Source organism: Marmota flaviventris, chromosome 19 (genome assembly GCF_047511675.1).
Source record: "Marmota flaviventris isolate mMarFla1 chromosome 19, mMarFla1.hap1, whole genome shotgun sequence".
NCBI lineage: Eukaryota > Metazoa > Chordata > Mammalia > Rodentia > Sciuridae > Marmota > Marmota flaviventris.
The window spans coordinates 17,613,237-17,640,898 of NC_092516.1; the positions used below are offsets into that span (position 1 = coordinate 17,613,237).

The 27,662-nt window shown below is 48.8% G+C and overlaps 1 protein-coding gene across 6 annotated transcripts in view; it reads right to left on the minus strand.

Annotated features, from left to right (window-relative positions):
- Positions 1-5,565: 5,565 nt before the first annotated feature.
- Arhgap17 (Rho GTPase activating protein 17) overlaps positions 5,566-27,662 on the minus strand; it is an 85,459-nt gene continuing 63,362 nt past the window's right edge. The window contains exons 14-21 of one of the 6 annotated variants that reach the window (XM_071605556.1): positions 25,614-25,727; positions 23,589-23,680; positions 22,240-22,396; positions 20,197-20,430; positions 19,120-19,289; positions 13,573-14,193; positions 12,563-12,610; positions 6,312-6,400 (exon numbers count right to left, since the gene is read on the minus strand). In XM_071605556.1, the coding sequence (XP_071461657.1) occupies positions 12,564-12,610; positions 13,573-14,193; positions 19,120-19,289; positions 20,197-20,430; positions 22,240-22,396; positions 23,589-23,680; positions 25,614-25,727 (1,435 nt within the window). In that variant the 3' untranslated portion in view covers positions 6,312-6,400; position 12,563. Of the gene's footprint in view, positions 6,401-10,812; positions 10,862-12,562; positions 12,611-13,572; positions 14,194-19,119; positions 19,290-20,196; positions 20,431-22,239; positions 22,397-23,588; positions 23,681-25,613; positions 25,728-27,662 lie in introns of all 6 variants that reach the window. The other 5 variants (XM_071605557.1, XM_071605555.1, XM_027948801.3 and 2 more) reach the window with 5 other exon arrangements.

A 27,662-nucleotide genomic window follows, 5' to 3' on the forward strand; every position in this document is an offset into this window, starting at 1 on the left:
AGTGGACCCAGGGGGTCCAAGTTCTTAGTTTGTTTTTGATGTCTTGTTATTTTTTAATGAAGTAATAATAATAATAATAATAATAAAGCTTTTGTTTGTTTACCACAAAGCTTCTAAGGTGTTTATGGGCCATTTTTGACATGACATTTATCTCTTTTCTTCTTGAAAGGAAGAGCTGATCCCCAAAGGTCTTCTCATTGTGATCCTTGCACTGTGATCCTGAAATCCTATACTATAAGAAAATCAGGCTGGGCACCTCCACAGAGAATCTCCGCTGGTTGAGGCCAGTGTGGCTTGGGACCTGGAGAGCAGCCATCTACTACTCTGTGGAGTCGGCCATCTCAGTTTCTCTGTTGGGGCCCTAATAGGGTCTGATGGGATGCCACATAGCGGTTGTGTTTGTCATGTGCATGGCTAAGAGCAAGACCAGGGACAAGAGCCCTGCAGCCCTGGATCAAGGACAGTGGTGGGTAGAGGGATTTACTGGCCTGACGGAGCTAGAAAGTGGAGTGGTCTCTCCAAGGTCCCCAACTTCCAGACTTCAAAGGAAAACAGGAGCCTCTGGGGCCGAGGATCCCCTCTCCTACTAGTCACTCAGTGATCTCTTTTGAGTTCCTAGTCGTGCTCAATACCTGGGCCCAGCTGGTCCAAAGGTACTTGTATTAGCCCAGAGCCTCCCCTTGTTAGGAGGCCTGGCTTCTCCACACTAACCCAAATAATTGTTCTGGGCTGATGAAAGGTGCCCTGAGGCCACACAGGAAGGGGCAGATACGTGGGGCTGGTTGCTAATGTTGTTCCTACCCAGACCCTGTAACAGGCTCCCTGCACGAGTCTGAGACAGTTTTGGAGGCTAGAGAACTCCGGGGACAATGTGTGAGGGTCAGGCTACGCTTGCCTCTCCAGGGGCCAAAGGAGAGGAGTGAGAGGCACAGGGCTGTCCAGTGGAGTCGGCAGCTCCCTCCCAGCGCTGACCTGAACACCGACCCCTGCTGCCTCTGGCTGGGGCCAGAAGTACACTTCAGTGGAAGTTGTCCCTATCACGGCTCAAGCCACTGCCGTCTCTCCTGGGATTGCTGCCACCAGCCGCCTGACCGGCCTTCCCACTTGTATAGTCTTGCCCCTTTTTCAGCCACAGGCAGAGAGCAAATCTGATCCAGTGATCTCTCTGCCTTGAATCCTTTCAATGACTCTCAGGATGAAGCCCACATTCCTGTAGGAAAGATAAGGCCTCTAATGACCAGGTCTCTCTCAGGTCTCTCTGCTCTACAAGGTCTCCCTGGCGGCTGAAGGTCATAACATATTCACATTTTCCCCCTCACCTCTGTGCCTTAGCACAGGGGATGGCATAAAAGGGGCCAGCAGGACGTGGTCAAACGCTGATTCCTAGGTCCTGGTCCATGCTCAGAACACGTCCACGCCACTCCCTTCCCACTGCCTCGCTTTGATTTAGGCCAGCGTATCTCTTCTCCAAGGCTGGTCCCTGTTTCTAGTCTTGCCTCTGCCTCAGTCCCGCTTCTGCACCATAGTCAGATATCTAAAACACAAATGCAACTAGCAGCTCCCCTTCTCCTCTCCCCAGTTCCCTACTATCCTTGGGAAAGCTTTCGAGTACAGGCTTTAAGGCCTTCTGGCCTAGATCCTCCTGACTTCACCAGCCCATTCCTTGCTCTGTGCTCCAACTCTAGCTCCGCCTCCTGCTCTGGCCTTGCCCTTCTCTGGCTCCACCTCCTCTTCTGACTCCAGCTCCTAATCTGCCTCCCGTTCTGGCTCCGGCCCCGCCCCCCATGCTGGCTCCAGCTCCATCTCTGGTTCTGCCTCTTAACTCTAGCTTGGCCTCCTGCCTCTTAAATCTAGCTCTGCCTCCTGCTCTGGCCACATCCCTTCCCTGGCTCCACCCCCTTATTTGGCTCCAGCTCCACCTCCTGTTCTGGCCCCACCCCCTTCCCTGGCTCCACCTCCTCTTCTGGCTCCACCTCTGTGTCCCGCTCTGGCTCCACCTCCGTGCTGCCTCCACTCAGCCCCTGCAGGAGACACCTCCTTCCTCTGGACTGTCCACCTGCACCCTCAGCACTCTAATCAAGATGTGCTCATGCCCATGCGCTCTCGTGGCTCCTCCCTCTCAGCATCATCTTTGTTTCTATGACTCATGTTAGTTCTCCAGGGTCCAGGTCAGTTTATGTGAAGAGTAAGCCCTCAGTATTTACCTGGAGGACACAGAATGAGTTACCATGACCTGGGCTAGTGCTAAGGGTGCATATGTGGAAAACGTTCATTGCTGATGTGCACAAAGACTGAGTTCACATACTAGCAGGAGGATGGAAACAAGGTTGGTGCTCTTCCACGTATCAAACTCACTCTTGTGCCAAGAGTGTCATTAGCAATGATGTTTCAAAGTATGTGGCAGATAGGCCTTAAGGTGACCCTCAATGACCCCTACCTCCTGTGGTTCACACCCTTGTCTAATTCGCTATCCTTGGGTATAGACAGACCCTATGACCTGCTTCTGCCAGAATGTAGTGACGGTGATGGGATATGTTCTAGTCAACTTTCTCACTGCTGGGACTAAAAGACCTGACAAGGATGATTTGAGGGGGAAAAGTTTATTTGAGGGCTCATGGTTTCAGAGGTCTCAGTCCAAAGATGACTGTTATGGCTTGGGTGTGGTGTCCCCCAAAAGCTCATGTGTGAGACACTGCAAGAAGGTTCAGAGAAGTCAGGATTAGGTCACGAGAGCCTTAACCCAATCAGTGAATTAATCACCTGATGGGATTAATTGAGTGGTAGCTGAAGGCAGGTGGGGTGTGGCGGGAGGAGGTGGGGCACTGGGGGCGTGGCTTTGGGGTATACATCTGTATCTGGCAAGTGGAGAGGTCTCCACCTCTCTCTGCTTCCCGACCATCCTGTGAGCTGCTTCCCTCTGCCACACTCTTCCACCAGGACGTTCCGCCTTATCTAAAGTCCCACGGAATGGAGCTGGCTGGCTGTGTACGAAGACCTCTGAAACCATGAGTTCCCAAATTAACTTTTTCTTCTCTACAATTGTTCTGGTTGGGTCTTTTAGTCACAACAGTGAAAAATCTGACTAAAACAATGACCAACTCCATTCCTCGAGGCCTGAGATGAGGCAGAACATTATGGCGGAAGTGTGTGGTGGAGGCAAGCAGCTGAGGACATGGCACTGGGAAGCAGAGAGAGCTCTGCTCTACAAGGACAAAATATAAACCCAGAGACACCCCCCCCACTGACCCACCTCCTCCAGCCACACCCTACCTGCCTCCAGTCTCCACCCAGCTAGTCCCCATCAGGGATTAATTGATTAATGCACTGATTAGGTTAAGGCCCTCCTAACCCATTCATTTCCCTCTAAATTTCCTTCATTGTCTCACGCATGAGCTTTTGTGGACACCTCACATCTAAGCCCTACCAGGATGCCACCGTTGTTACATGTTGTTTAATGAATGGTGACCTCAGTCTGCCTTGCTGGGGGACTCACTCCCTAGTTCCACGCATGTCATAGGGGAAAAGTGGAAGCCACTGGTCTAGAAACATCCCAGTCAATGAGTACTACTGCTGTCTCCTGTGAGACCCAAGACTGTAGGTCCCAGAGCCCACCTGGAGTGAAGAGACGACATAGCAGGATCCGGAAGATCCTGAAAGAAGAAGAGGGTGAAGGCCCCAGAATATGGTGGGGAATGGTGGAAGTGGGCCTCAGCAAGAAAAACCAGGAGGAGGCTTTGATACCTTCAAATATGAACTCACTGGGAACTACAGCCCCGAGAAGAACAAGGGGTCCATCCATGAGACCCCTGGGAACCAGGGCCATAAGACAGTCCAGGGATTGGGTCATTCCAACCACCTCTGAACTCTTGGAGTGACCACGGGGCAGAACCCAGCACAATCAGGACAGCCAGGGTTCCTCTCTGAACCTCTGTGGCCTTCAGAGTACTGGACTAAACGCATGGGTGCTGAGCTGCAGGGCGTGGTGAGGGGAACAGCTCGGACCCTGGTGTTGTGGCAGAGGCAGAAGGAGCAGGGACAAAAGGTCTGCCACACAGGGCTAGAGCATTTTAAGAAATTGTGAAAGAAGGAAAGGAAGCAATCAGGGAGTCAGATCACCAGCAGGATCTTTCTAGAAACCAGCACCTTTCTGGAAGGCCAGGGTGGCTTGCTATGGATTCAGATTCTGGCCCATTTAGAGCAGTGGGGAGGGGAAAAGAGCCTGCCAAGGTGACAAGCACAGCAGGAGGGACTGTGGGCTCCAAAATGACAAAGAGGATCCACCCTCAGCTGACACAATGACAGCTCAGAACATCCAATTCTGAGCCACCAGGCCCCTGCTGGCTCATCCCTCCAAAGATGATGAACAGTAGCTTCTGTTTGGTATTTACCTTTGACCCATCAAATAGTTTTCATTTTTATGAAGACTGGAGCTGTCGGGGCAGGAGAGAGCCACGAACAGCAGAATAAAACAGAATAAACTTGAATGATGCCCTTAAAATGAGGGTTTGGTGTGTCGTGTATCAGAATCATCAATAACGAACACCTGCTGCAGGCAGGGAGCATGTCAACGCTGTCCCCTAGACAAGCACGTGCTCCACGTCCCTGCATCCTGAGTGCTCGGCTCGGGCATCTCAGTGGAGACCTCTCCGGAGACATCTCCAAGGTGCTGCAGACAGACTCTGGCCGTGCACAGCTGGGCACCGTGGAGAAGGGGCTGGACACTGAGCCCCAGCCTGCACAGAATCCTCCTAGGCAGCGTTTGTTCTACAGCTAAAGGGGGAGGAAGGAAGAGTGCGTCTGGAGCAGGCAGAAACTTAACATATGGGGGGGGTCACGGGTGCAGATTTTCAATGCAATTAAGTGTGGAGAGTGCTCTGGGGGCACCGGGAACTCAGAGGAAGAGAAAGCTGTGGTTGCTCCTGTCAAGCCAGGTTTAAGTTCATGATAAAAGGAAATTCAGTGTCTCCCAAGCCAGGGGCAGGCCACTGACACTCCCAGCTGACAGCTCCAACAATGGACGGCCCTGGCCGTCTGGCAGTGTGTCCCCCTCTGTGCATATGTGGCCCTGGGGGGGGGGTCTTCATGAGAACAGTGGTCCAGACCACAGCCTCATTTGGCTCCAATTCCCCACCTGCTCTTCTCAAGGGTTTCAATCCTGGGAAAGACTTGGCAGGGCAAGAAAGCATCCCAGTCCCTGAAAACGGGACTCCTGTGGCAGTTAAAGCTGCTGATGTATTTCCTGGCCCTGTGGAGGCCGAGTCTCTGAGAGTGAGCACCCCCAGTCTATGTCCCTCGAGGGACAAGAAAGGGGATGGGGACTGGTGAGACCCCAAGGGCAGCCTGAGCCACAGGACACTCAGCCTGGAGGTCTGGGGGAACCTGGTGGCCTTTTTCACTGCAGCGACTTCACTCTATTTTTTCAAATGCTTTGAGTTACAATTGGACCTCCTAAGATGACCCATCAGCAATTCTGCTTGGCTAAGTGACAATATGTACCCACATGTATGTACGTATACACACACACACACACACACACATTCTAGTTTGTGTCCAAGAATTGTCAAGTTTTCATATAAACCACAGAATATATTTAATTCAAATTAAACATGAAACTAGAATAATTTTCGGTCCGTATCAAGGAGCAATTACAATGTTTAAAAAAAAAAAAAAAAAGACAGTACATTTCTCTACATTCTGGCAATCTGACAAGGCACAAGTCACGTCCAGTTTGATGAGGTGACAGATCCAGCAGTCACCATCGATGCTCACGGTTCTGAGGGGACTGGGAAGACACAGACCAGACTTAATACAAAACGGTTCTGCAGCAAGTCTGCAGGAGGGGCTCCCTCCTGGTACACGAGGGTGAGTGCCCCAGTAGCAAGCAGCACTGACCTGCATGGCTGAGGGTTTTATTAAATAGACGGCGCGTTGCTTCTCGTTCGCTCGGAGCTGCTGTGGGTGCCGCCTGCGTTCACAGCAGTGGCCAAAGCTTCCTATGCACTGCTCGGCAGGAAGGCTGGTCCTCTCCAGGTTCTTCTTTGCTTTTGACTTTTTGCCATGGTTGCCCTCCCAGGTAAAGAAAGCCAACTTCTTCAAGACCCAGGTCATGCAGCTTTGAAGTGTGGGCCTCCACGCTCTCCTTGGGCTGTGCAAAAGGCCAGGTCCTGCATGGGAGGACCTTTCTCCTCCACTGAAAGCTATTCACTGTCTGGTCTGCCCAGCCTGGTTCCGGCCCACAGGGTGGGAGGGACGGCTGGGAGCGGCTTTCTTCACAAGGCGGTACTTTCCGTGTCATTGTCTATATCCAGCAGAATGTGGCCGGGCAGGTCTTTGTTTGCGGAGTCTGAGTGCATTTCAGAAAAGATGCTGCGAAGCGGTTCTGAAGCCCTAGAATTGGTGTCTGGACAGAAAACACAAGGAGACATGGTATCAACGAGGGGCGACGTGTGGGAGCCCCGGGGACGAGGCTGGGAAGGTGAGTCAGCCCATGCACACAGTCCCCTGCTAGAGACCTCAGCAGCCCTGAGAAGTTGAGTCAAGCCTTGGAGATCCCAGAAAGTGGCCCTCATGGCACAATCCCCTCTGGTGCTCCTTCTTGTGAACCTGGGCAGCCCTCAGAGGATTTTTGACTGAAGAAAGGAAACCTCTTCCTTATCAAGGCCTCTGATGCACTAGATGAAATCTCCTATCAGCAGGGATTCCTCCTGTTACCAATGCTATGACCTCAACCTTGGGCTAGCAAAATTTGGGGTTGAATTATTTGGGTTGTGGGGCTGTCCTGTGCATTATAGGATATTGAGCAGAATCCATGGACTTTACTTTATTAAATGCTAGATGGCTCTTTTCCCCTAGGGTGACTGTCTTGACAGTCTCCAGACACTGTCAAGTGTCTGCTGGGGGCCCAATCATCCCTGGTTGACAATAACTGAAGTAGACTACCAAATCTCCTATAAATATTAGTTTTCTCTAATACTTATACATCAAATTCCCTTTTCATGTCTTATTATGTTGGCTGAAATTCTTTTGGTTGATCCCCCCCACCCCCCGCTCTCCAGTGCTGGGGATGCAACCCTGGGCCTCAAACATGCCGGGCAAATGCTCTACCATGAGTTATACAAGTTCCCAGCCCCAGAATTCCTTTTAGTAAGATGGAAAATATATGGTTCTCAAGCCACTGTCCCTCATGCTCATGCTGATAAGACACCTTCATCCACCACAGCTCTCTTCCCAGAGAGGTTAGTGGGTCCTAAATTCATTCATTCATGAACAAATACTACATATTTACTGAGCACTGACCACATGCCATGTTCTACCTGCTGAGGACACAACAATGAACAATACAGACACGGTGTTAATGAAGCCTGTGGACAAGTGGGGGGGCCCAACCTTAAGGTTCAGTGTCAGGTAGAGGTGAGCTCTAGCAAATTATGAGAAAAGCTCTGTTAGGTATTTGAGGGAAGAGAAATGTTTGGCTATGTTGTGATTTTACTTTGTCAGGTTAGAGCTGTCCTGGAGGGTGTGGGGAGGGAACCACATGGAAGGTGGGCTTGCTGGAGCACTTCCCAGGTGGGCTGAAGGCGGCTCTCCCTGCTCTTGGCACAGGCTGCCCCTGCTGGAGCTGTTTCTGATAGTGCCTCTGTCTCCCCCGCTCCTCATCCACGCAGGCACAGCAGGCAAATAAATGCCTGTGCACCTTCTCACTGCTCTGAGACTCACCCCTGTCCCCAACCCCTTCCACACTCCTGTCCCTACAGTTCTCCCTGGGGCACCCCTTTCCTCACAGTGACTTCTAGGAAGGTTGGCAGACTTGTCCCTCAGGGTTTGCTGTGCATCACAACTCAGAGAAATTCCTAGATTTATGGAGGAGCCTGTGTGTTAAAGAATTCAAGCGCTCAATGTCATTTCAGACAATTTAGGTCTTAAGATAACTATAAATCCCACTGCACTGGGCTGAGGTGCTCTGTACAATGGCACAGTCAGAAGCAGTCTGTGTGCACAGAACTGAGGATGTCTCAGAATGGTCCTCAGCAGAATGGAAGTCAACAGGACAGAGTGCACATCTGTCTTGTTCACAGTACATCCTCAGTACCTAGAAGCACCACTGACAAACAGCAGACTTCACACATCGTGGCTGGACATTTGGATGGCTGCATGGAAGAGTCACCCTGTGTGACCAACCCTCCCTTCTTAAATGTCCTTAGGCAACTGCAGCCAGGACTCAGGGCAACAGTGGAACAAAAAAACCACTGGAAATTGTAAACCCTTTCCCTGTCGTCCCGACCCAACAATACAGATGGTGCCAAGCAGCAGTGTTTCCTCTCAGCCCCCAGAGCTGACAAGGAACCTGGGGGGCATGCGCAAGGCAAAGACCCTGTACATATGGACTGGGTTTCTACTTGTTAACATCTATATTTACATATAAGACCTCACACATCATGGACAACATCTCCATTTTTACTTCTCTGAGTTTTTCTATTTATAATGAAGACAATTCTATATCCGGGGGAAAATGTGTAGTAGGGCCTAGGGAAATCCCTCAACCTGCTCCTGTCCGTCCCCCCGGCTCCCCAAGCCCCTTTCTCATTCTTCCGTGTATCATTTTGTGAAAGCAAACAGTGGATCTGTTTGCACACAACAAGGAGGAAGGAGGGAGGCAATGTGTGCAGCGAGGATTCTGAGAGGGAGTACGCCGGTCGTGAGGACTCACTGGGCTTGCTAAGTGCTCCCCACGCACCCTGCCAATCAACCCTCACCATTTCACTGGGGAGAGAGGGGTGGCAGACAGCCGCTCAAGGGCTCTGCTCCTTGTCCCAGGGGACGGGAGAGTGCAGGTCTGAAGGGATCGAAGCCACATAGCTAGACTCTGGCTGTGATCTACATAATGCTTTTCCTCCTCCCTAAGGGAGTGTGGGAGCTCTTGGGTGAGGATCCTGAAAAAGAAGATGTCACCTGAGGAGCTAATGGCTTCAGTCTTAAACTTTCTGGTGCATTGTAATAAAAAGGAGAAAAAATTATTTTAAAGATAGATGAAAGAATCCAAGTCTCTCCAACCCTCCGCCTATGAATATATATACACTATCTGCATTCCAAGAAGGGCTGGTCTTTGTGCATATTGCTTGGAATTAAGTTCACAACAGATGCTAACAACCACCAAGAAACTGGAAAAGAGACTCCCAGTAACCAGACTCAGCCCAAAGGCAGAATGGAGATGGTTCATCCTGGGTTTGGGCCTCTGACACACGTAGCCCAGGTCCTCCTGACCTGAGTGTCTCCCTCCAGGAAGCAGGCCCTCTGAGGGCCTATACTGGCAACCTGATACTTAGGGTATGATTCTAGGATAGTCGGTCACCCTTGCGATTTTGAGTGCGTGCTTTTGGTCATAAATCTATCTTTCAAGAGGGCAAGGTCATCTGAGAGCAAGTGGATCCAAATCCACTCTTGAAATGAAGAGTTTCAGGCTCAGCTGCAGAGTGGACAAGCCCTACCGCCACTGTCCATCCCTCAGCTCTGACCCAGGGACCACAGGCACGGCTGCCTTCTAGGCCTCACCACTCCTTAAGACTAAAAGCAATATTCTTATCCATGAAAGACACTGACTCAACTTTTTACTATTCTAGGAGAGGTTCTGTTCAAGTCTCACTGGATATTTAACTTGACACAATTTCTCTTATCTACTTGTTAAAAGTAAACTGCCAATAGAAGAAGAAGCCACTTAGTACTGATCCATCTGCTAGATGAAATATTATGCTGTCATCTAACATAGATGGCAAAGACCACAGATGTAAAATAAAATAACGCAGGATCAAAATCTGTATACGTCAAAATAATTGTGACCACACACCTCCTTGCCTTCAGAAAACCCAGAATTTTTAAAAAGTAGAATAAAAATAGACTTCCCCAATTATAGAACTGTAAGTTCTTATTATTTCTATTTCTCAAAATTTCTTTTTATATCCATCCATACTATTTTTAAAGAATGTATTATTTCACAATATAAAGAGTTTGATTTTTAAAAGAGGACGCTTGGAGACCCAGCAAACTGTCCAGTGTTATGGGCATTTGAGAGTGACTCGTCATTGTGACCCTGGGTATTCTCCTAACTCCTCTCCCTACAGTAAGAAATGTCTTCTCCTGCAGGGTATTGTCTTTCTAACCCACAAAAACACTAATAGGAAAACCAAGTGGTGCATGAAATTGAAATATGGACACAGGAGCCCTGCTCCTGACCTCCTGGCTCTGGGTCCTAGAAGGCTGGGTCTGGCATGTAAGTTCTATAAACGTTGACTTAGGAATCCATCTAATATGTGACTTTGATCTAAAACATTTTCGTTTAGATAAATGTAATAAACAACTGCCAGAGATTTGACCCTGGGTGTTATGAACTGTAACAGGTACTTCCTATTTCACCGAGTTTAATCCCCTCATCAGTTCTACCAGGTGTCACCACTTCCGAGGTCAACCAGGTTGTCCCCTGCCCAGTGTAACGGAGAGCTAAAACGCTAAGTCAGGTATGCTTGACGGTGCAGTGTATGTTGTTTCTACTACACCTCAAGCCTGTTCAATAGAGGAAAGAATAGAAGTCATAGAAGTCATGAGGCCGGCCCTGTGGCACCTGATCCACATCTGTGCACACATTTAGTACTCAGGATGACTCACAGCAAGCATGGACAAGCCGCCCTCCTTAGTGCATGCACTATTAGTAGGGGTGCAAGCAGGCAGGGTTAGGGAGACTGGTTAGTAACAGGCATTAGTGCACAAATATGATCAGACAGCAGCAAAAATGCTTTGGCCAATCAGGTGCCTTTTCCTTACCATTACATATTCCAATTTCAGTTCTGACTGAATATGGCAGGTCATACATCTAAATTATTTAATGAAATGTTTAAATTAGAATACTCTTTGCTAAAACTTATTAAACACAGCAAGATGAACACTGTTCCCTTGGGAAGTTAAAACCCTACTGATCCTCCATTCTCCAGAGCTCTGCTCTGTGCTGAGCTGCCAGGCACGGGCCACCAAGCCTGTGTGGTGGCAGTGATCCCCGGAGAGCTGACCTTGATCCCAGAATCCTCGTGTCAGCTCTTTGAGATTAAATACTTTAAATGAAGGGCCTGTTTTCAGGAAATTGCCCATCTGAAGTTTTCCAAGTGAAAACAAGATGTCATGGTACAGGACCCTGCTCAAGGAAGTTACTACCTTCCGGAAAAGCCCAGTGCTATGTTCGAGAATGGCTAATAGGCAAGCCAACCCCTGTGGGCTCCTGGACTCTAACTGCTGGCTTTCTGTGTACATCCAAGGGCATCCAGGGGATTGTAAGATGTTAAAGGTTAATTCTGTAATACAAAGACAATTGTGGTGACCTGGAGTCTTGTGTTAGGAGAACTCACAGCATAGACTGGCTTTTAAATATTTAGCTAATATCTTATGGAAAAGTTACTTTTAAGTGGAAAATTTTGCCTAATAATTACAAAGCACAGTGAATTGCAGTGTTGTAGCCGATCAAAAGAACAACCTTCTGGCATAAACACAACCCAGGTAAGAACCCTATTAAAGGAGACATGGAATTCTGGTTTGTAGTCTTCCATCTAAATAAAAACAAAAGATCTAGAAATAAAATGTCGGTGTGCCACAAGTACTAAAGCGTTAATCCTTTAACAGTGATTATGGCTCAGTTACTCTACACTGTAAACGATTTCCACACCCACTGGGCACTCCCAGACTCAGGTCAGTCACCAGGTAATAAGGAAGGTGGGCTCGGGCCTGTGGCTCCCCCGTGTTTTCAGTTACACTCTAGCCTTCCCTTGTGCTGCCTATAGGAGTCTTGCTCGAGCAGAAGCTGGGGTGCTCTTACTGCATGGCCCATAAAATGCTTCTGGCTGTGATGAAGGCAATCACACTCTTAACGAGAGGCTTCTGCTGAGCAAATGTGGATCCAAGGGCAGGTTCAGATGAGCTTCACGGTGCCTTTTAAAAAGCTCATTGTGGTTTAAGAAAGCATAATGTAGGCATGCTGGATTACAAAGGGATTCCAAGGAATTCAGTAAAGGATCTTGGGGGAAGACTGGTTTTCCCCCCGGTCCTGAGAATTTCAGACATCAATTAAGAAGCTCCATGCAGTTAAACTTGCACTTAAGATTGAATAAAATAAAATAAAATAAAGCTAGGACTTAAGGGACACAAGTTTTTGTGCTGTTGTCACTCGAGTCCTCTTGGTTGGATGCTGATGAGTCAATCAGTGGGAGGCCAACTGCACTGGAGGCCAACTGCACTGGGCAGAGCATCGGGCTGTGTTACCAACAGGAAGGACAAGTTTTAGCATCCTACGTGAATGGCTTGAAAGCAGCTCTCCCTCTACTGACATCTACGCCCAGATTTGGAGCATTGCAGCTCAAAGTGCTTCTGATAAACACAAGAATGTCCACATGCTATGGCACGGACGGCCTGCTGACTGCCATCGCGCGGGTCAAGGGCCACTCTGGAGCACAAAGTCCAAAGCACATACACGAAACATGGCTTAGCAGGAGCATTGGAGCTGCGGTCAAGCTGCTTGGGGGGTACAGACCTTAGTCCTGGACACTTTCCCCACCTGTGAGGGCACTAGGAAGGACATCTATTGGGAAACAAACAAGCAAACAAACCATTGTGGCTTTGTGGTTTTCAAAATAACACTGGTGTCATAAGAAAAGTCATTAACCATTGATAACATGTGCAAAGGAGGCATCAGATTCCTGGGGGGAAATAAAGCTATTGAAAGATATTATTTGAAGTTGGTTAACCTTATCATCTTGGGTCCCCATTTTGGGTGCACTATTGGCTCATCTTCCACTGAAGCCACCTGGGATGGTTGGAGAGCCCAGAGGAATATTTCAGTGGCTTCTCCAAAAATGCCTCCATCTAGAATAATCTATAGCTGGAACAATTGATGTGGAGCTACTAATGCCATTTTAAAAACACTAAAAATCTATTCATACTTAAAATTAAATATTGAATTTGAGTATCTGAGATGAAAATGGTTTTTAATATGATTAAAGAAAATGGTCATGTTCTAGAGTTCCTGCAGGAGATCCCATTAGGGGTCTGCTCCACTCACACAACCATCCCCTCTCAAAACAGACTGGCACTGGGGCTGCAGGGAATCTCAATTCTTCCCTCTTGTGCCACTGGAAGGTGGCACTCTGCTAGGATCAGGCTCTGAGACCTGCCTTCCAGCACATTCAACTTGGCATGATCAGGATTTTTAAAGTTATACCTGAAATTCTTCACTCACTATGAATGTCTTTACTAAGAAATGATCCATCTGGATTAAAAGTCATCACATTTAGAAACATGCAAATGGAGATAGGTTTGACACATGTAATACGACTAGAAATCTTGAACCAACTTCAAGGCCAGGCTGTGGATTTCAGTTTTGCAGGCCACGTGACCTGCCACGACCACACCACTCTGCTGTTCTAGCACAAAAGCAGCCAGAGACCAGATATGACTGCTGGGCGTGGCTGTGTGCCAATAAAACCTCAACAGCACCTGGCTGGGGGCCAGCATGGTCGGCAGGGGAGAGTGACTCCTACTTACCTGTCACTATTTTGGAAGCTGTTGGTGCTGCGCTGCTGAGGCTGCTGTCCCCGGCAGAGTGGGCGCCAGGAGGATGGGGGGGCGGGGGCATGCTGGGTCGGTTCCTCGGCTTTGGTACTGGCCTGGGTCTCGGCAGGGTTCCAGCATGTGTCTGCGCAGCCTCAGGGTTACTCACCGCCTGGGTCTGAGCAGCTGGCAGGTTGGAGTTCTGCTTTCCTAGGGGTGGAGTACTGGGGGGTGTTGGCGTCTGGGGAGGGGTGTGGGGTGGCTGCTCGAGTCCGTGCTCACTGGGTAGTGTCATGGAGGTGGGTGGGCCCTGGCCGCTCAGCTTGCTGTGCCCCTGCGGCGTGGCCTGGGTTGGGGGCTGTGGCGGTGGGTGGCTGGGTGCTTGTATTGGAGACAGGCTGCTGGAGTACCTCCGGGGTGCAGAGAGCTGGGAGGTGGCCGAGGGCTGGCCTGGGGCTGGGCCTGTGTGCTGTGGGGGAGGAGACGGACTTCGAGCGGATGGCTTTGGTGACAGGCTGGGTGGAAGCTGAGACGCTCCTGGAGCACTCGGGCCCCCGTGATGGCCAGGAGGCGGGTTTCCTGGTTTCGGGGGCGCTGGAGCAGGTTTTTTAACTGCTGCACAAAGGAGAAAAAAGAACTTTTAGTAAGAGCAGCAGAGTGACAGCCAGCACCACCTCAGCCAGGAGCAAGGCCAAGGAGCTTGTCCCTGGAGACAGGGACAAGCGGTACTGACCTCATGCGCCTGCTGGGAGGAGGGAGAGTGCCTCTGTCTCTCTCTCTAGGACCTGGAGCCCCAGTCCAGCCACCAGAAGGCCAGCTGACCAACACCAAGGGAGGGACTTCCTTCCAGACGCCTGACCACCCCTCCTCAAAGGGCCAAAGTCAGACCAACACAAGGGAAGACTGAGACAGCGTCACAGACCCACAGACCAGAGGAAACCATGAGCACTCGGCACTGGGCCTCCAGGATGGGGAGACGGACGTCACTGGAGTTTAATGAACAGCTGGGAACCAGACTGGTGCCTTAGCTGTGATAAATGTACCCTGGTGACGTCAGACAGTGACGCCAGGGGAAGCGGGGTGGAGGGGAGTGGGAACTCAACTGCATGGTAAATCAAAAATCATGACAAAACCAACAATGTGTTTAAAAAACATTAAGTGCATTATACACACTCGAACCCTTTGTGACTTGTCATTTTTAAAAGATCAAAAACAAGAAAAAGCAGTTACCAGAGGCTGCCACACCACCAGGGAAATGCTGCTCCAGGCTCCTCCCTGGGTGCCCCAGAGCACGGGAAGAAGCGGGGGAGCAGCGTGGTGGCCCCCCTCCCCACAGTCGCCTGACCCCAAGCCGTCCTCCCAGAGGGCTTGACTTATGTTAATAACTGAAATTCTATCGATTCCAGAATAACTTGGGTTAACAGATACAATCTAGATAAAAGTACCAATAAATCTGGAAAAGCTGCCTTAGAATTATTTCTCTCAAGAGAGGTGATAGCATCTCTCTCCTCCTGACACAAGCCGAGGTCCTGGCTGGGAACTTGACACTGAGGAGGATGGGATAGAGAAAACAGATCTGGAACCTCGTTAGTGTCCGGGAGAGGCGGGCAGAAACCAGGGACCTGAGCATTTCATGATTTCAGCTGAGAGCTCACTGATCCCACAAGAAGGGGAGAAGGAAATGAAGGACACAGAGGAACACGAGTCACTCTCCCAACATCACCTGCACCATCTGAGCACTGTTACACCCATTTCACAGTGGAGAACACTGAGCAACAGAGAGGGCAAGCATTTCATAAGAGGTCACACAGTGAGTAAATGGCAGAACAGAGATTCACATCCATGTCAGTGGACTCCCTGGATTCTTTATCCTCTTTCTTCTTCCTACACTGCTTGGGTCCCTGCTACCTGCTCACAGAGCCCAGAATTCAGAGTTGATAAGGGTGAAGTCTGCTCTGCTACGTTGGCCTAGAATTTTTGATACTGGAACTCAGAAGACCTTTTCCCACAGAAAAAAGCTAAACAGCTTGTAAAGGAAGAGATCTCTGGAATATCAGTCATACCCTGGTTGCCATAAGCAACTTTTAAAAAAGGTCCAATTTTCTGTTTTAAGTAATACTTACTGTAATTCATATTGAATGAAAGTCATTCCTGACATTTCAGGGTACAGTGGGACTCAGGAGAGGAGCGCCACAGCAGAGTGGCAGGGCTATGGGTGGGGCTGGGGAAGACCTGCAGAAGACCAGAGAGTGTGTGGGAGGCGGGGTGGGGGGTGGGGATGGAACCGCCTCCAGGAAGCCTGAGAGCCTGGGCCAGGGAGCCAGGGAAGAGGCTCGGCCTGGATGCTGAGGCCCCTGGGGCCAGGCAGGCAGGCTCAGGTCAAGGGTGCACATGAAGGCGGCCTGAGGGTAGGAGGGCCTTGAGAAGGACAAAGGAGCTGCCCCATGTGCCTCCTCTCTGCAGACCTCCCAAGGTCTGCGATGCTGTGCAGACATGATGCTTCCACTCACAGGGGACTCACTGAACTTAACCCTCACGATGTCCCCTGAGGTCGGCACCTTTATTTCTGGGTCAGCAGCCTTCAACTAGCTGACTTTAGGCAAAAGCCAGAACTGAGCCCCCAGAGCCTTTCCCCACATCACAACTGCCTGCAGGTGCGAGCAGCCCAACTGCCCGCTGAATTCCTCCTTCCTGTGACCACCACCATCCCCAAGTGACCTCGTCACAGTGGGAAGCCTGCAGTGGCCGTTACTTGTCACCTTCTGGCAGTGCTGCTCTGCTCCCCCACTCCTCCCAGGCCCTCCCATGGCCGCTGGCCTGCCCCGGGCTCACCCGGCTGGGCAGCCGCCTTCCAGACTGACCACCTCTGCTTCTCCCTGGAGCAGGATGGGGCCCTGCGGACAGCTGGACCAGTCACTGAGGTGTGTGCCGTGCAGTCACCCGATTTACGTGTCAGGAGCTCAGCCACAAAGCGGGAGCAACAAGGCCTGAGGAGAGCCCGGGGAGGTGGGGACATGGGCTGCAGCCACCAGGGCGGGTCATGGTCCACACACGTCTGAGCATGAGCACCCTCCACGCTGACTGACTCTGGCCAAACACACATTCTGGGGTGGGGTACAGAGGTGGATAGGACAGGCGGGTGCCCCTCAAAGCTGGGCAAGCTCAGGGCAGACGGCTGTGCAGGGGAGCTGCCCTCGGGGAGCGTGGGGAGCACAGGAACAGTGTCGCCAGAAAGCAGCCACCATAGACTGAACACAGAAGCAGCCGCCCTGGACACTGAACGTGGCCCCATGGACACTGAACTGGACACTGTTCCTAAACTCAAGCCAGCAGCTGAAGAACAGATCTGATAAGAGAAAAAACTGGCTCTGCTGGGTTAATGCACCTCCACACAGGGGCCCAGGAGGTCCTGCTCCTGCGTGATTTTTGTCATGTGCTGCTCTAAGGCCCTGACCCTGGAGTAGGACAGATGACTTCCCTGTGCTGTGCTGCGGCCCACTCCTGCCTGTGGTGGAACTTCCTCTCGGTTCTTCTCTATTGACCTGCCTCTTTCTGTTCACAGGGGCTGACACGTGTCTTGCTGTAACTCCCCTGCACCTGCACACATAACCTGTGCAACACTATTACATGCTCGGTGCCACGGCTGGAGGGTGTCCCGCTGAGTGTGTGTGCTGGAGCTTAACTCCTTGGTGTGGCCGTGCCGGGTGAGGCTGAGGGGGAGCTGCCACTGCCCTTCCTGCATGAAGAAGTGAGCTACACAGGATCCCTACAGATGCCCACTTGCCCTCCTGTCTTCTACTGATGCCCACTTGCTCTTCCGCTTTCCACCAGGAGCTGAAGCAGCACGAGGCCCTCACCAGAAGCTGCATAGATGCTGGCAAGGTGCCCTTGGGTTTCCAACCTCCAGAACTGTGAGCCAAAATAAACCTCTGTCCTTGACAGAGCAGCCTGCCTTGGGTATTCTGTTATTGCAACAGAAAATGGACCGACACCTGGCTATTTGTGTGGCATTCGAATTTTTTCCTCTAAGGACTCTTCATGTTTATATGCTCCTCATTCCAACTAAGTAGAGTTTTGTTCAATGATAAACTGTTGTTGATTCTACTTCCCCAGTCCTGGTTACAGAGAAGATAAGAAGAATATGGACTCAGCAATATGTTCCTCACTACATGAAACCAGCACCTGCTACAACAAACTTGTTATTTTTTGAGCTACTAAAAACTACAAGTCAAAAAATAAATAAATAAATAAAATAAAAACTACAAGTCACTTTGCAGTGAGGATCATCCATGAGCTAGCTGCTAGGATGCGGGGCATGGTGGCTCCTGTAGGACTATCAGGCTAAGGAGCACCTTCACTGAGTCAGGCCCCTTTCTAGACCATGATCTCTGACCTCAGCACTGCTGACGACCTGGGCCGGGTGCTCTACAGGGTGTTCAGCACCATCCCGACCCTCTGCCCACAAGATGCCAACAGTAGCCCTCTCTCCACCTATCACCACAAAAGTGCCTCCAGATGTTACTGAATGTTTCAGGAAGGGGGGACAATATCACCTCTAGCTTCTCTAGACACACTCTAGAGGCACTCCACCCCCAGACTCACAAGTGTGTGCCATGCAGTCACACTTGTGACTACTCTGTGATGAGCACAGGACAGGGCTGGGAATGCTGGAGTGTTTGGGACAGGTGAGCACTCAGCTCACTAAGAGGTCTTTGAGGAGCTTCAGAGGGACTAGAAATAAGCTACAAAGAAACTTGTAGATCGAGAAAAATGCTCTAAAAAAGAGTATCATCATAGAGAATGACTTGTATATATGGTAGAGAGAGAGGCTGGTTTCACGGAGGAAGTGACCCTTTAAACTGAGGCTTGAGAAGGATCACGTGAAGATATGGGACAGAATGTTCCAGAAGAGAAAATAACAGGTGCAAAAGTTCTAAGGAATGACTGAACTTAGCACATCCAAGGAACTGAGAGCAGAGTGCAGAAAGAAGAGAGTCAAAGAGGGGTGCTCAGAAGTCCCGGCTAGTCCAACAGGGTCCAGGAGGGAGGGGGCAAGGAGGCCACAGGTGAGCATCACCAAGAGATGGCATGGTCTCTATGTTTGAAAGAGACACCTCGTTGCTGGGTGGACTGAAGAGGCTCAGGCAGGAGCCATTCATGTTGTCAATCAGGACCCAGGAAGCCCTGACCCCAAATCAGAGGCATAGTGACTCCCAGCCCACAGAGCTCAGCAGTGCAGACACTGTGCTGGGTCCCAGATGGAGCGAAGACCTGGAAACTGGGAGTGTTTCTGGAGAAAGAGCTTTCTACTCGTTAAGCTTGGAAGCTCCTAAGGGAAACATTCTTAAATGTCTGCTTTTCTGCTACTTTCCCCCCATTTTTCTTAAATGCTTTTTCTCTTTCATGACTAATTTTCCTACTTGCCATTTTATAACAGATAAGGAAAAGATCCGTCCCAAAGCCCCACAACCTGGACCCTGGCACCAACCCGGGGGGGACTGAAGCCTTCTGCAAGGGCAACGAGCACAGAGAGTCACTTACCCCGGCGCAGCGTGTGAGGGCTGGGACCAGCAGCGTTGTGAGCTGGGCCGACAGAGAGCTGATGGGAGCTGGCACCTGCCTGGGCCTGGCTTTGGCCACTGGTCATTTGACTGCTATTTCTCCCTGGTGCAGGGACAGCTGCAGATACAGAATCCTTGGGTTTTGGAGGACTAAGGGGAGTAAAAGTCAAGTTAGATGTCAGACGTTCCCTGCTAGAAGAGCTAAACATAGTATAAAATACAGTCATCCCTCAGCATCCTAGGGGGGTTAGTTCAGGGAACCCCTGTAGACACCAACATCCAAGGATGCTCAAATCCCCGATATAAAAATGTGTAGTATTTGAATATAACCTACCTATAACACCCCATATACTTTAAATCATCTCTAAATTACTTCTAATACCTAATACTATGCAAATGCTGTGTAAACAGTTGTACTGTATTGTCTAAGGAACGACAAGGAAAATTGTCTACATTTTAAAAAAATACAACGTAAGAAATATTTTAAAAATATTTTTGATGTGTGGAAATGGGAGGCCCGGTGCGTCAGATTCCAAGGGCGATCCTAAGGTGGGGAGGGTCTGGTTAACTAGCAGGCCTGGTCCAGTTACGAGGCACGTTTCAGGTCTCAGAATCTGTTTGACTGGGTGAATTAATGGATGAGAGAATGAGTGATAAATGCCAGGAATATTATACCTTGACAGACTTGCTACACTCAAACGCTTGCTAGTTATTAGCACACTGCGTGACGACAAGCAAACGACACATGAACAGTGACAGCTACACATCACGCAGGTGAAAGGCGGTCCATCATACTGCTAATGCCTATGGCCTCCAGTTTACAGCACCAGAGCAGAATGGCAAAGAACGCAAGCACACGTTGCCTTCTTTTGAAAACAGAAGGAAGCAAGCCATTTGCAGTCTTTTGTTCTGCCCTTTGCCAATCAGGGGAGTGAGAGCAAATCTGGTTCACTCTATACCAGAACGACTCTTGGACATGAATGCCATGCCCAAAGGCCACCACCTGCACGAAGGCTGGGCATCCAGCCTCCAGTGCCAGCAGAATCAGCTCCCTTACCTGCTGTCACCCGGGCTCAGCCCCTGCTCCAGTATGCTTGCAGGGGAGGGGACTGTCCCACCCCCTGAGCTGCTTTCAGCCCTAGAGCTCTGGGAAGGGGGCTCTGGGCCTGCTGGAGCCGAGGCGCTGCCGTCCGTGGGCGGGAGCGGTGGCTGGAAAGCGGGGGATATGTGCTTTCTATTTAGAGTGCCACCCCGCCGGTGGGCCTGGAAGTCCATAAGCTTCACACCAAAGCTACAGAGAGAAGAAACAGTCAGCACAGCACACAAGCCGACTACCAGACAGAAGCCCACGGTCCACATGTGTTAAACCACACATGGGAACAGCCGCCCAAGTTGCCCGGCGTGCAGGGATGTGACGAGGACGGTACACATGGCCATCCCCAACACCAAAGCAAGCAATTTAACTTAGCTCTAGACCTGAGCAAAGCCAAAGGGCCTGGACTGATCAAAGTCCTTGATCCACCTGGTGTGAGTGAGCGGCTGAAAGCGAACAGGCAAGCCTCCTTGAGGGAGCCATGCTGATGGGCTTGCTTCCCTACTCCTCACTCCACCTCAAACCTGCCTGGGAAACGAGGCGGCAGCCAGATCCTGAAGTGGGCAGTGTAAGGCTGCCACACTGTCAGCCTCTTCACTGGGACGAAGGCAGAGACTTGCTTCCCATCCTAGTGAAGAGGCAGAGGCAGGGTGTGCAGAGGAAGGGTGCTGGAAAGAGCTAGTTCTGGGAAGGATATGGCGGCTGGAGGGTGAGAGAAGGAAGTCTCACTTTCCACTTAAGCCTGCAGGTATATAAACTTGAAACCTCTTTTTCTCAGTTCAGAAAATAAAAAAAGATGCAAGCGTGTCAGAGCTCATGTTCAGCTGGCAGGGAGAGTCCACCCAGGCAGGTAACCCGGAGCTGTGTCATGTGATAGGACTTGTAACACCACAGTTTGTAGCTTCAAATATACAAAAGCTAATTTTGTTATAGACAAAATAACATTCACCAGGAATCACTACTTTAAAGTGTGAATGAGGGTTCAGGTAATGAAACTTCTACATTTAAAAAAAAAAAAAAGTGAATTCTGGCCAGGCGTGGTGGCACATGCCTTTAATCCCAGCAACTCAGGAGGTTGAGTAAGTTTGAGGCCAGCCTCAGCAACTTAGTGAGAAATTTAAAAATAGATAAAAAGGACCAGGGATGTGGTTCAGTGATAGAGCATCTCTGGGTTCAATCCTCAATACTGCAAAAAAAAAAAAAAAAAGACAACTCCCACACACCTCTCTATAAACTTTAAGATTGGGCAACAAGTACAAGAGCATGTTGTTTAGTTTTAACGTCAACTATTTCTAGTGACATTATCACATAGGCACAGGAAAAGCAGGTTTCTTCACACAGGCCTCCTAACTCGAGCAGTTAGGATGCCCTGGGATACAGGACATCTCATCACACACACGGGACAAGCTGGCATCTGAAGCCAAAAGGCATAGTCTCAATTTTCCTTGACCATCTCACAAACTGCCCACAGAGACTAGTGTGGACACACTGCCTCTTATCAAACTGGAACGGCCACATTTTCCCCCCAGATCTGGCAAACAAGGTGATTTCTCCAGCTGAACACCAAGTTCAGTGGTCGGCTTCCACTGCGAGGCCCAGTAACACCAACAATGTGCCTCTTTTAAACAGAAAATCACCACTTCCCTGTGAGATGTGGCTTGTTCTCACATACAGTCATGGACCACAGTCCCACTTGTCAACTGGTTTTTCCTTCCTCTCTTTTTCTGCCAGTCCAACGCATTTAGGTGAGCTTGTGAGGTGTGTGTGATGCCATGGCGCTGTAGAGGGTGTCACGAGCCATCGGGAAAGCGCAGTGCACACGCACGGTTAACTGATAAGCCACATCCCTACTTCTTGATCAGACTAGTGCCTGGAGAGACCTGCATCCCAATTCCTGAATGGTCTGACTCTGAGAAGTCAAGGGTGCACAGGGGCCAACGAGGGCCAACAAGGGCCCCATCTTCCTCACCGCCACCCACTCTGCTTGCCTGGGCAGTCTGAACGCACCTCTCCTTCTTCACCAAGTCCCCTTCCATCACCGCCATGCTGGCCGGCCGCTTCCTCTCCAGAGTCCCCGAGTCAGAGTCGTTTCCAGTGTGGGATGAATGATTGGAATTTGGGGTGGCGAGAGGCACGAAGGCTTCTGATACATTAAACTCCACCTCTGCGAGAGAAACAACAGGAGCATGAGACACGGGGCAGGGTGGGGTGGGGGGCCAAAGCACCCCATTTGAACAGGAACCTCGCCCTTCAGTCCTCAAGCCCTCACTGTTTCACGAAGTGGCAGCCCTGGCACTGTCACCTGAAGAACACTTGATCAACCCAGAGGGAGGTAAGGAGAACCAGAGACAGGGAGGGGGCAGGAGTCAGAATGGAAGTCCCACAGCTCTTCTGCTTCTCTTTTCGTGAAAAGAAATCATGGAAAACAGAAGAGGACCACGAGTGCACATTACTTATTTGACCATCAAAAATGTGAGGAATACTTACACTTTGATATAGAACAGAAATGAAAGGACTATCAAGGGCTGCTTTTGCAAGATTCCTTTCTTGGAGGGAACTCTTGGGCAGAAGGCTGACAGTCACTCAGCCACCGTATCCTTAGGTGACCAACATGAGGGAGGCATGATTCTTGAGGACAGGGAGACAGTGGAGAAGAGATGAGCACCACCCTGGAGTGAGGGGGCTCATGCTGCCGGGGACATGGGAAGGGGGGCTGCTCTAGGGAAGCCGGGCTGAGGTCTGGACCCTGCACAAACCCAGCCAGTACCCACCAAGGAAGTGTGGGAAGCTCTGTGGGTTCCAGGACTGCAACAAAAGTAGCTTGAAACTCTCTCCCCTGCGAATGACACCCCAATTCCCTGACACGGTGAACTCAGCTCCTCACTCACGGGCCCCAGTCACCCCTTCCTGCTTTATCTTCCACCTCTGCTCAAATCCAGCCATCCAGACAGAGAGATAACAAGCCCTCTTCCCCCTGGAAGGTTCCTGGATACTCAAGGTCATTTCTTCTCAAGAGCATTCCCTTGCTCCCTTTTCCTGTGCCTGAGTCTGTCCTCTCTCTCTGGCCCCTCCTTCTAGTAATTTATCTGTTGCACAGCTGCCTTCTCCAGGGGCCCAGTTCCTCCAGGGGAACAGTATGTCTCACCAGCAAGCACACAGCAGTGTACTCACAAAATATTGATTGAATGTTTTAGTGAAACCAAGTGAAGACAAAATAAAAGGATTATCAGTATGTCAAAAAGGACCGAAGAGGGGAAAGAAGTGTGAAAAGGAAGCCAGGTGATCTGGGATCACCGTGAAGACCTGCTGAACCATCGCCCACTGCCTGGCAGCCGAGGAACTGAAGAGGTGATTACCTTCAGGGAAGAACCAGTCTGCGTGCTGGATGATGGGCTCAATCACTGCAACCACATGGACGGATGTGGCCGCTGCCATTTCAGCCAGTGTTCTGCAGAGGAAGTTCACAAAATGAAAATGCTTCCCCGAGGCAGCCTCTGACTTTGAGATTGTGTTAGGGCATTTCCATTATTTTTAAAGGCTAAAATATTTAAATACACTGGAAAATGAAATCCACAAGGTCCTAACCATCTCCCAGGAGGAAAAATGACCCCAAATCAATTATTCCTCCTCAGCCTGCACAGGGTCCTAGGAGCAGTGAAGCTGGTTTCAAGATGGGCAATGACAAGGGTTGCCTTTTCCTCCTGGAGCCACATCATATTAAGACCTAAGATCATCTCAAACCACTTTTGCCTATAATGTCCCCAAGAATATGTGCTGCCACAACGTGCCCCAAAAAACATGAGCTCCCAGTGCAACACTGAAGACCACCTGCCATACGCCTGTTCTAGACCCCAGATGACTGCCCAGAAGTTGAAAGTGTCTGGTGCCAGATCACAAAAGGAAGAAAATGAATAATTATTATTATATAAGGGGACGTAGCTCTGTCAGGAGGGCACGGGCTCGGTCCTCAGCAACACCCCCCAGATTCCTTCCTGGTTGAGTAGGCTTTTGTTTAAGGGGCTTTCTGCTATCTGGTAGAGAGCCAAAATTATCAACTTTAAGTGCATTGCTTCTTGCTCTGTTTTCATATTTAGAAATTCCTTCTCTGTCCCGAAAGTTACAAAAATGTAACCGTATTTATAAGTCTTTTTTTTTTTTTTGTACCAAGGATTGAACCCGGGGCACTTACTTCTGAGTCACTTAACTTCCCAGCCCTCTTTATTATTATTATTATTTTATTTTAAGAAAGGGTCTTAAGTTCTTAGAGCCTCACTAAGTTGCTTAAGTCTTTAATCAGCCTGGAATTTATTTGCCATAAGATATGATCAATGTAGCTAACTGTATATTTACTTACCTTAATTTTGCTTTATGATACTGGATCTTTACTGAATAACCTTATAAATATTTTCTGAAATACGATGGGGCACACCCGAAGGGGTGGGTGCAGGTGCCAGCTGCAGGACAACACTGGTTCACCCAGGTGAAGCTCGGGGGCCACTCCCAGCCGGGCTTTCCCTGTGCTTCTCAGCTTAAACTGTCTCTTCATCAGTGCTGCCATGGAGCTTGGTGAAGTCAGTGATGTGGAAGGCTGGCAGAGTATGACACCCAAAATACACCCCTATGGCCTTAAGCTTATTTTGAAGTAAAGGCATTTGAAAAAGGGTCCATGAACAAAGGGCACTCTGATTTTCCCTTTTCTTCCTAAAGTAGGAGATAACTACTCGCATGTGAAAGATGTCCTCTCCAAAACCAGGAGGAAACAAACATTTTTATCACCAGGGTGTCAAGGTAGCAGGAAATCTGCACAAACCAACCTGGTTCCACTCATCTTCATCTTCTGAGTCAGGGTCCACAATGACCAGCCAAGGCCCTTTGTCTTGTCATGCTTGCATAATTTACTACTTTTGTCCAACTCAGTACAAAAGCATCCAGCTCTAACCACCTCTTTGAGTCTGCACTCTCCTATGTGGGGCTACTACGTCCACGTAAAACCTGTATAGTTTTCCCTTGTTAATCTGCACCATGTCAACTTGATTCTCAGGCCAAGCCAGAGACCCTAAGGAAGTAAAGTTGTGTGTTCGTTCTCTCTCTCTCTCTCTCTCCCCCCTAACCTCTCAACACTGTACTATCGGCGCCGAGCTGCCTGGCTGCCCAGGAACTGGGACTCTTGGAGGACAGGGACAAGACTTATGTGTCACCAGCATCTGGGACAGTGCTCAGCTTACAGCTGTGCCCCGAGAATATCTGCTGAATGGAAAAGTCAACTTGAAAACACCCTAAAGAACATCTTTATCTAAAATGCATACCATGAGTTATCAGTCTGTTTACCCATCAGGCAGAAGGGAGGAAGTGAAGTACTATGATATGGGAAGTTTACTTACCCTTCATTTTTGGCCCATAACAAATTAGGGCCTAACACAATTGCAATGTTGCTAGGAGTCATTTTATTAATGTCACTAGTCTGAGCGAGCTTCGCAAGGAACTTGATTAAATACCTATGGAAAAAAAGAGAAGGGGCAAGCGCATCCCCTCTGAAACAGCGGAAGACATGACCCTTCCGTCCTGTGCTCAACCCCAGCTCACTCAAGGGCTAACTGCAGAGTTCCCACATCAGAGTCTGGCTCAGGGAAAGCATTTTACATATCTCTCGTGTAATTTGTTTTAGAAAAGTGAAAAATTAGGGCTTGAAAGGAAAAAATAGCTTAACTGTAAATCTCTTTGATATACGCACTCCTTGTTATATATTTTTAACTTAGTTCTCATTCATATCTCATCTATTCTATCCCTAAATATATTACATTGTGACTAACAATGGGCGCTCTCTCTCTCTCTCTCTCTCTCTCTCTCTCTCTCTATATATATATATATATATATATATTTTTTTTTTTTTTTTTTCTTTTTCTTTTTTTGATACCAGGGATTGAACTCAGGGTCACCTGACCACTGAGCCACAACCCCAGCCCTTTTTTTGTATTTTATATAGACAAGTGTCTCCCTGTGTTGCATAGCACCTTGCCATTGCTGAGGCTGGCTTTGAACTCGTGATTCTCCTGCCTCAGCCTCCTGAAGCACTGGGATTACAGGTATACGCCACTGTGCCCAGCACTCAATACATTTTAATATAGTAAAAAAAAAAAAAAAGAAGAAAAAAAAAAAGTCTAGCTATATTGCTTAAAGGAAACTGTATTTGAAAACTTTACTTTGCAATTATGAAAATATCCAATTTACCAAATAGATATATGCTCTTATATGCAAGGACAGTAGTATAAAAACATTAGGAATAAACTAGCTCTATCAGGAGCTAGTTAAGTGAATCACAGTATTCTGACAGTGGAATACCATATAACCATACAAAATCATCATGTACTGACACTGAAAAATCTCCAACAGGTATTCACTGTCAAGCAAAGAAGACAATGGTACACACTACCATTTGGTTTTTCAGAAAGTAGGCAATAAGAGAAAAAATATTTGTGTAGAATGAATACACGAACGTATGTGCTTGCATGTGCAGTGACTCTTACTGAGAAGAACATAAGAAACTGTAAACACTAACTGTGTCTCAGGAGTAGGACTTGGTGGCTGGGGGACAGGAACAGAAGACTTTTTCAATGTGTACATTTAGTTTTGAACTATGTCAATACGTTCCGTATTTTTAAAAAGTACAAATTATAGAGCACAATAAGCAAACTGAAAGGTCAAATTCCCACATATTAAGAACTGTACTTGAGTTCCCATCATAATGCACTGAACAGATTAAGAGTGTTGCAATTTCAAGCTGTGTATTAAATTAATCAATGAGGAGTATAACAGATACCAGTTCACTAATGAGGCAAGGTTCAGACATAAGGTATTAAAAGGAAAGTATTAGTTTAGTTTAACGATAGAGACCAAGACTAAATTCAAGTCAGGTAATATCCTGGGCATATTGCCCGTCTTTAAATAAGTCATGTTAGAAAAATTCCTTGCGTTTTAAATTAGTTTCTTTCCCAGAGCCACCTCTCCCCCTTGGTTCTATGCTCCTTCAAAGTTACATATTAAATAAGTCAAAAAAAAAAAACAGTGCTTAAATTCCTGAGGTTTATCCCATGGTAAACTTTCTTAGAAACACAACCATTTAACAAAGTAATATATACTCTCCACAGTAGGGTGATTTGTGCTCTATTTATATATGAAAGACATTACAAACCATATCAGTATCCTTAAACTTTGCAGTTTACACACTGGATAAAATTAGACTCCAAACCGAACTCACAGTTGCCCAGACTTTTCACAAGAATTATTTTGCAATATCTGCAGTAGCAAAATGACAAGAGAGCTTACCTATTAGCTCCAGACGTGCTAATGCTACATCACATGCGTCATAAAATGTCCATCAACCCCCACTCCCAGCAGCCCCACTTTCCTCCCCAAAGCTTTCTAATGGGCCA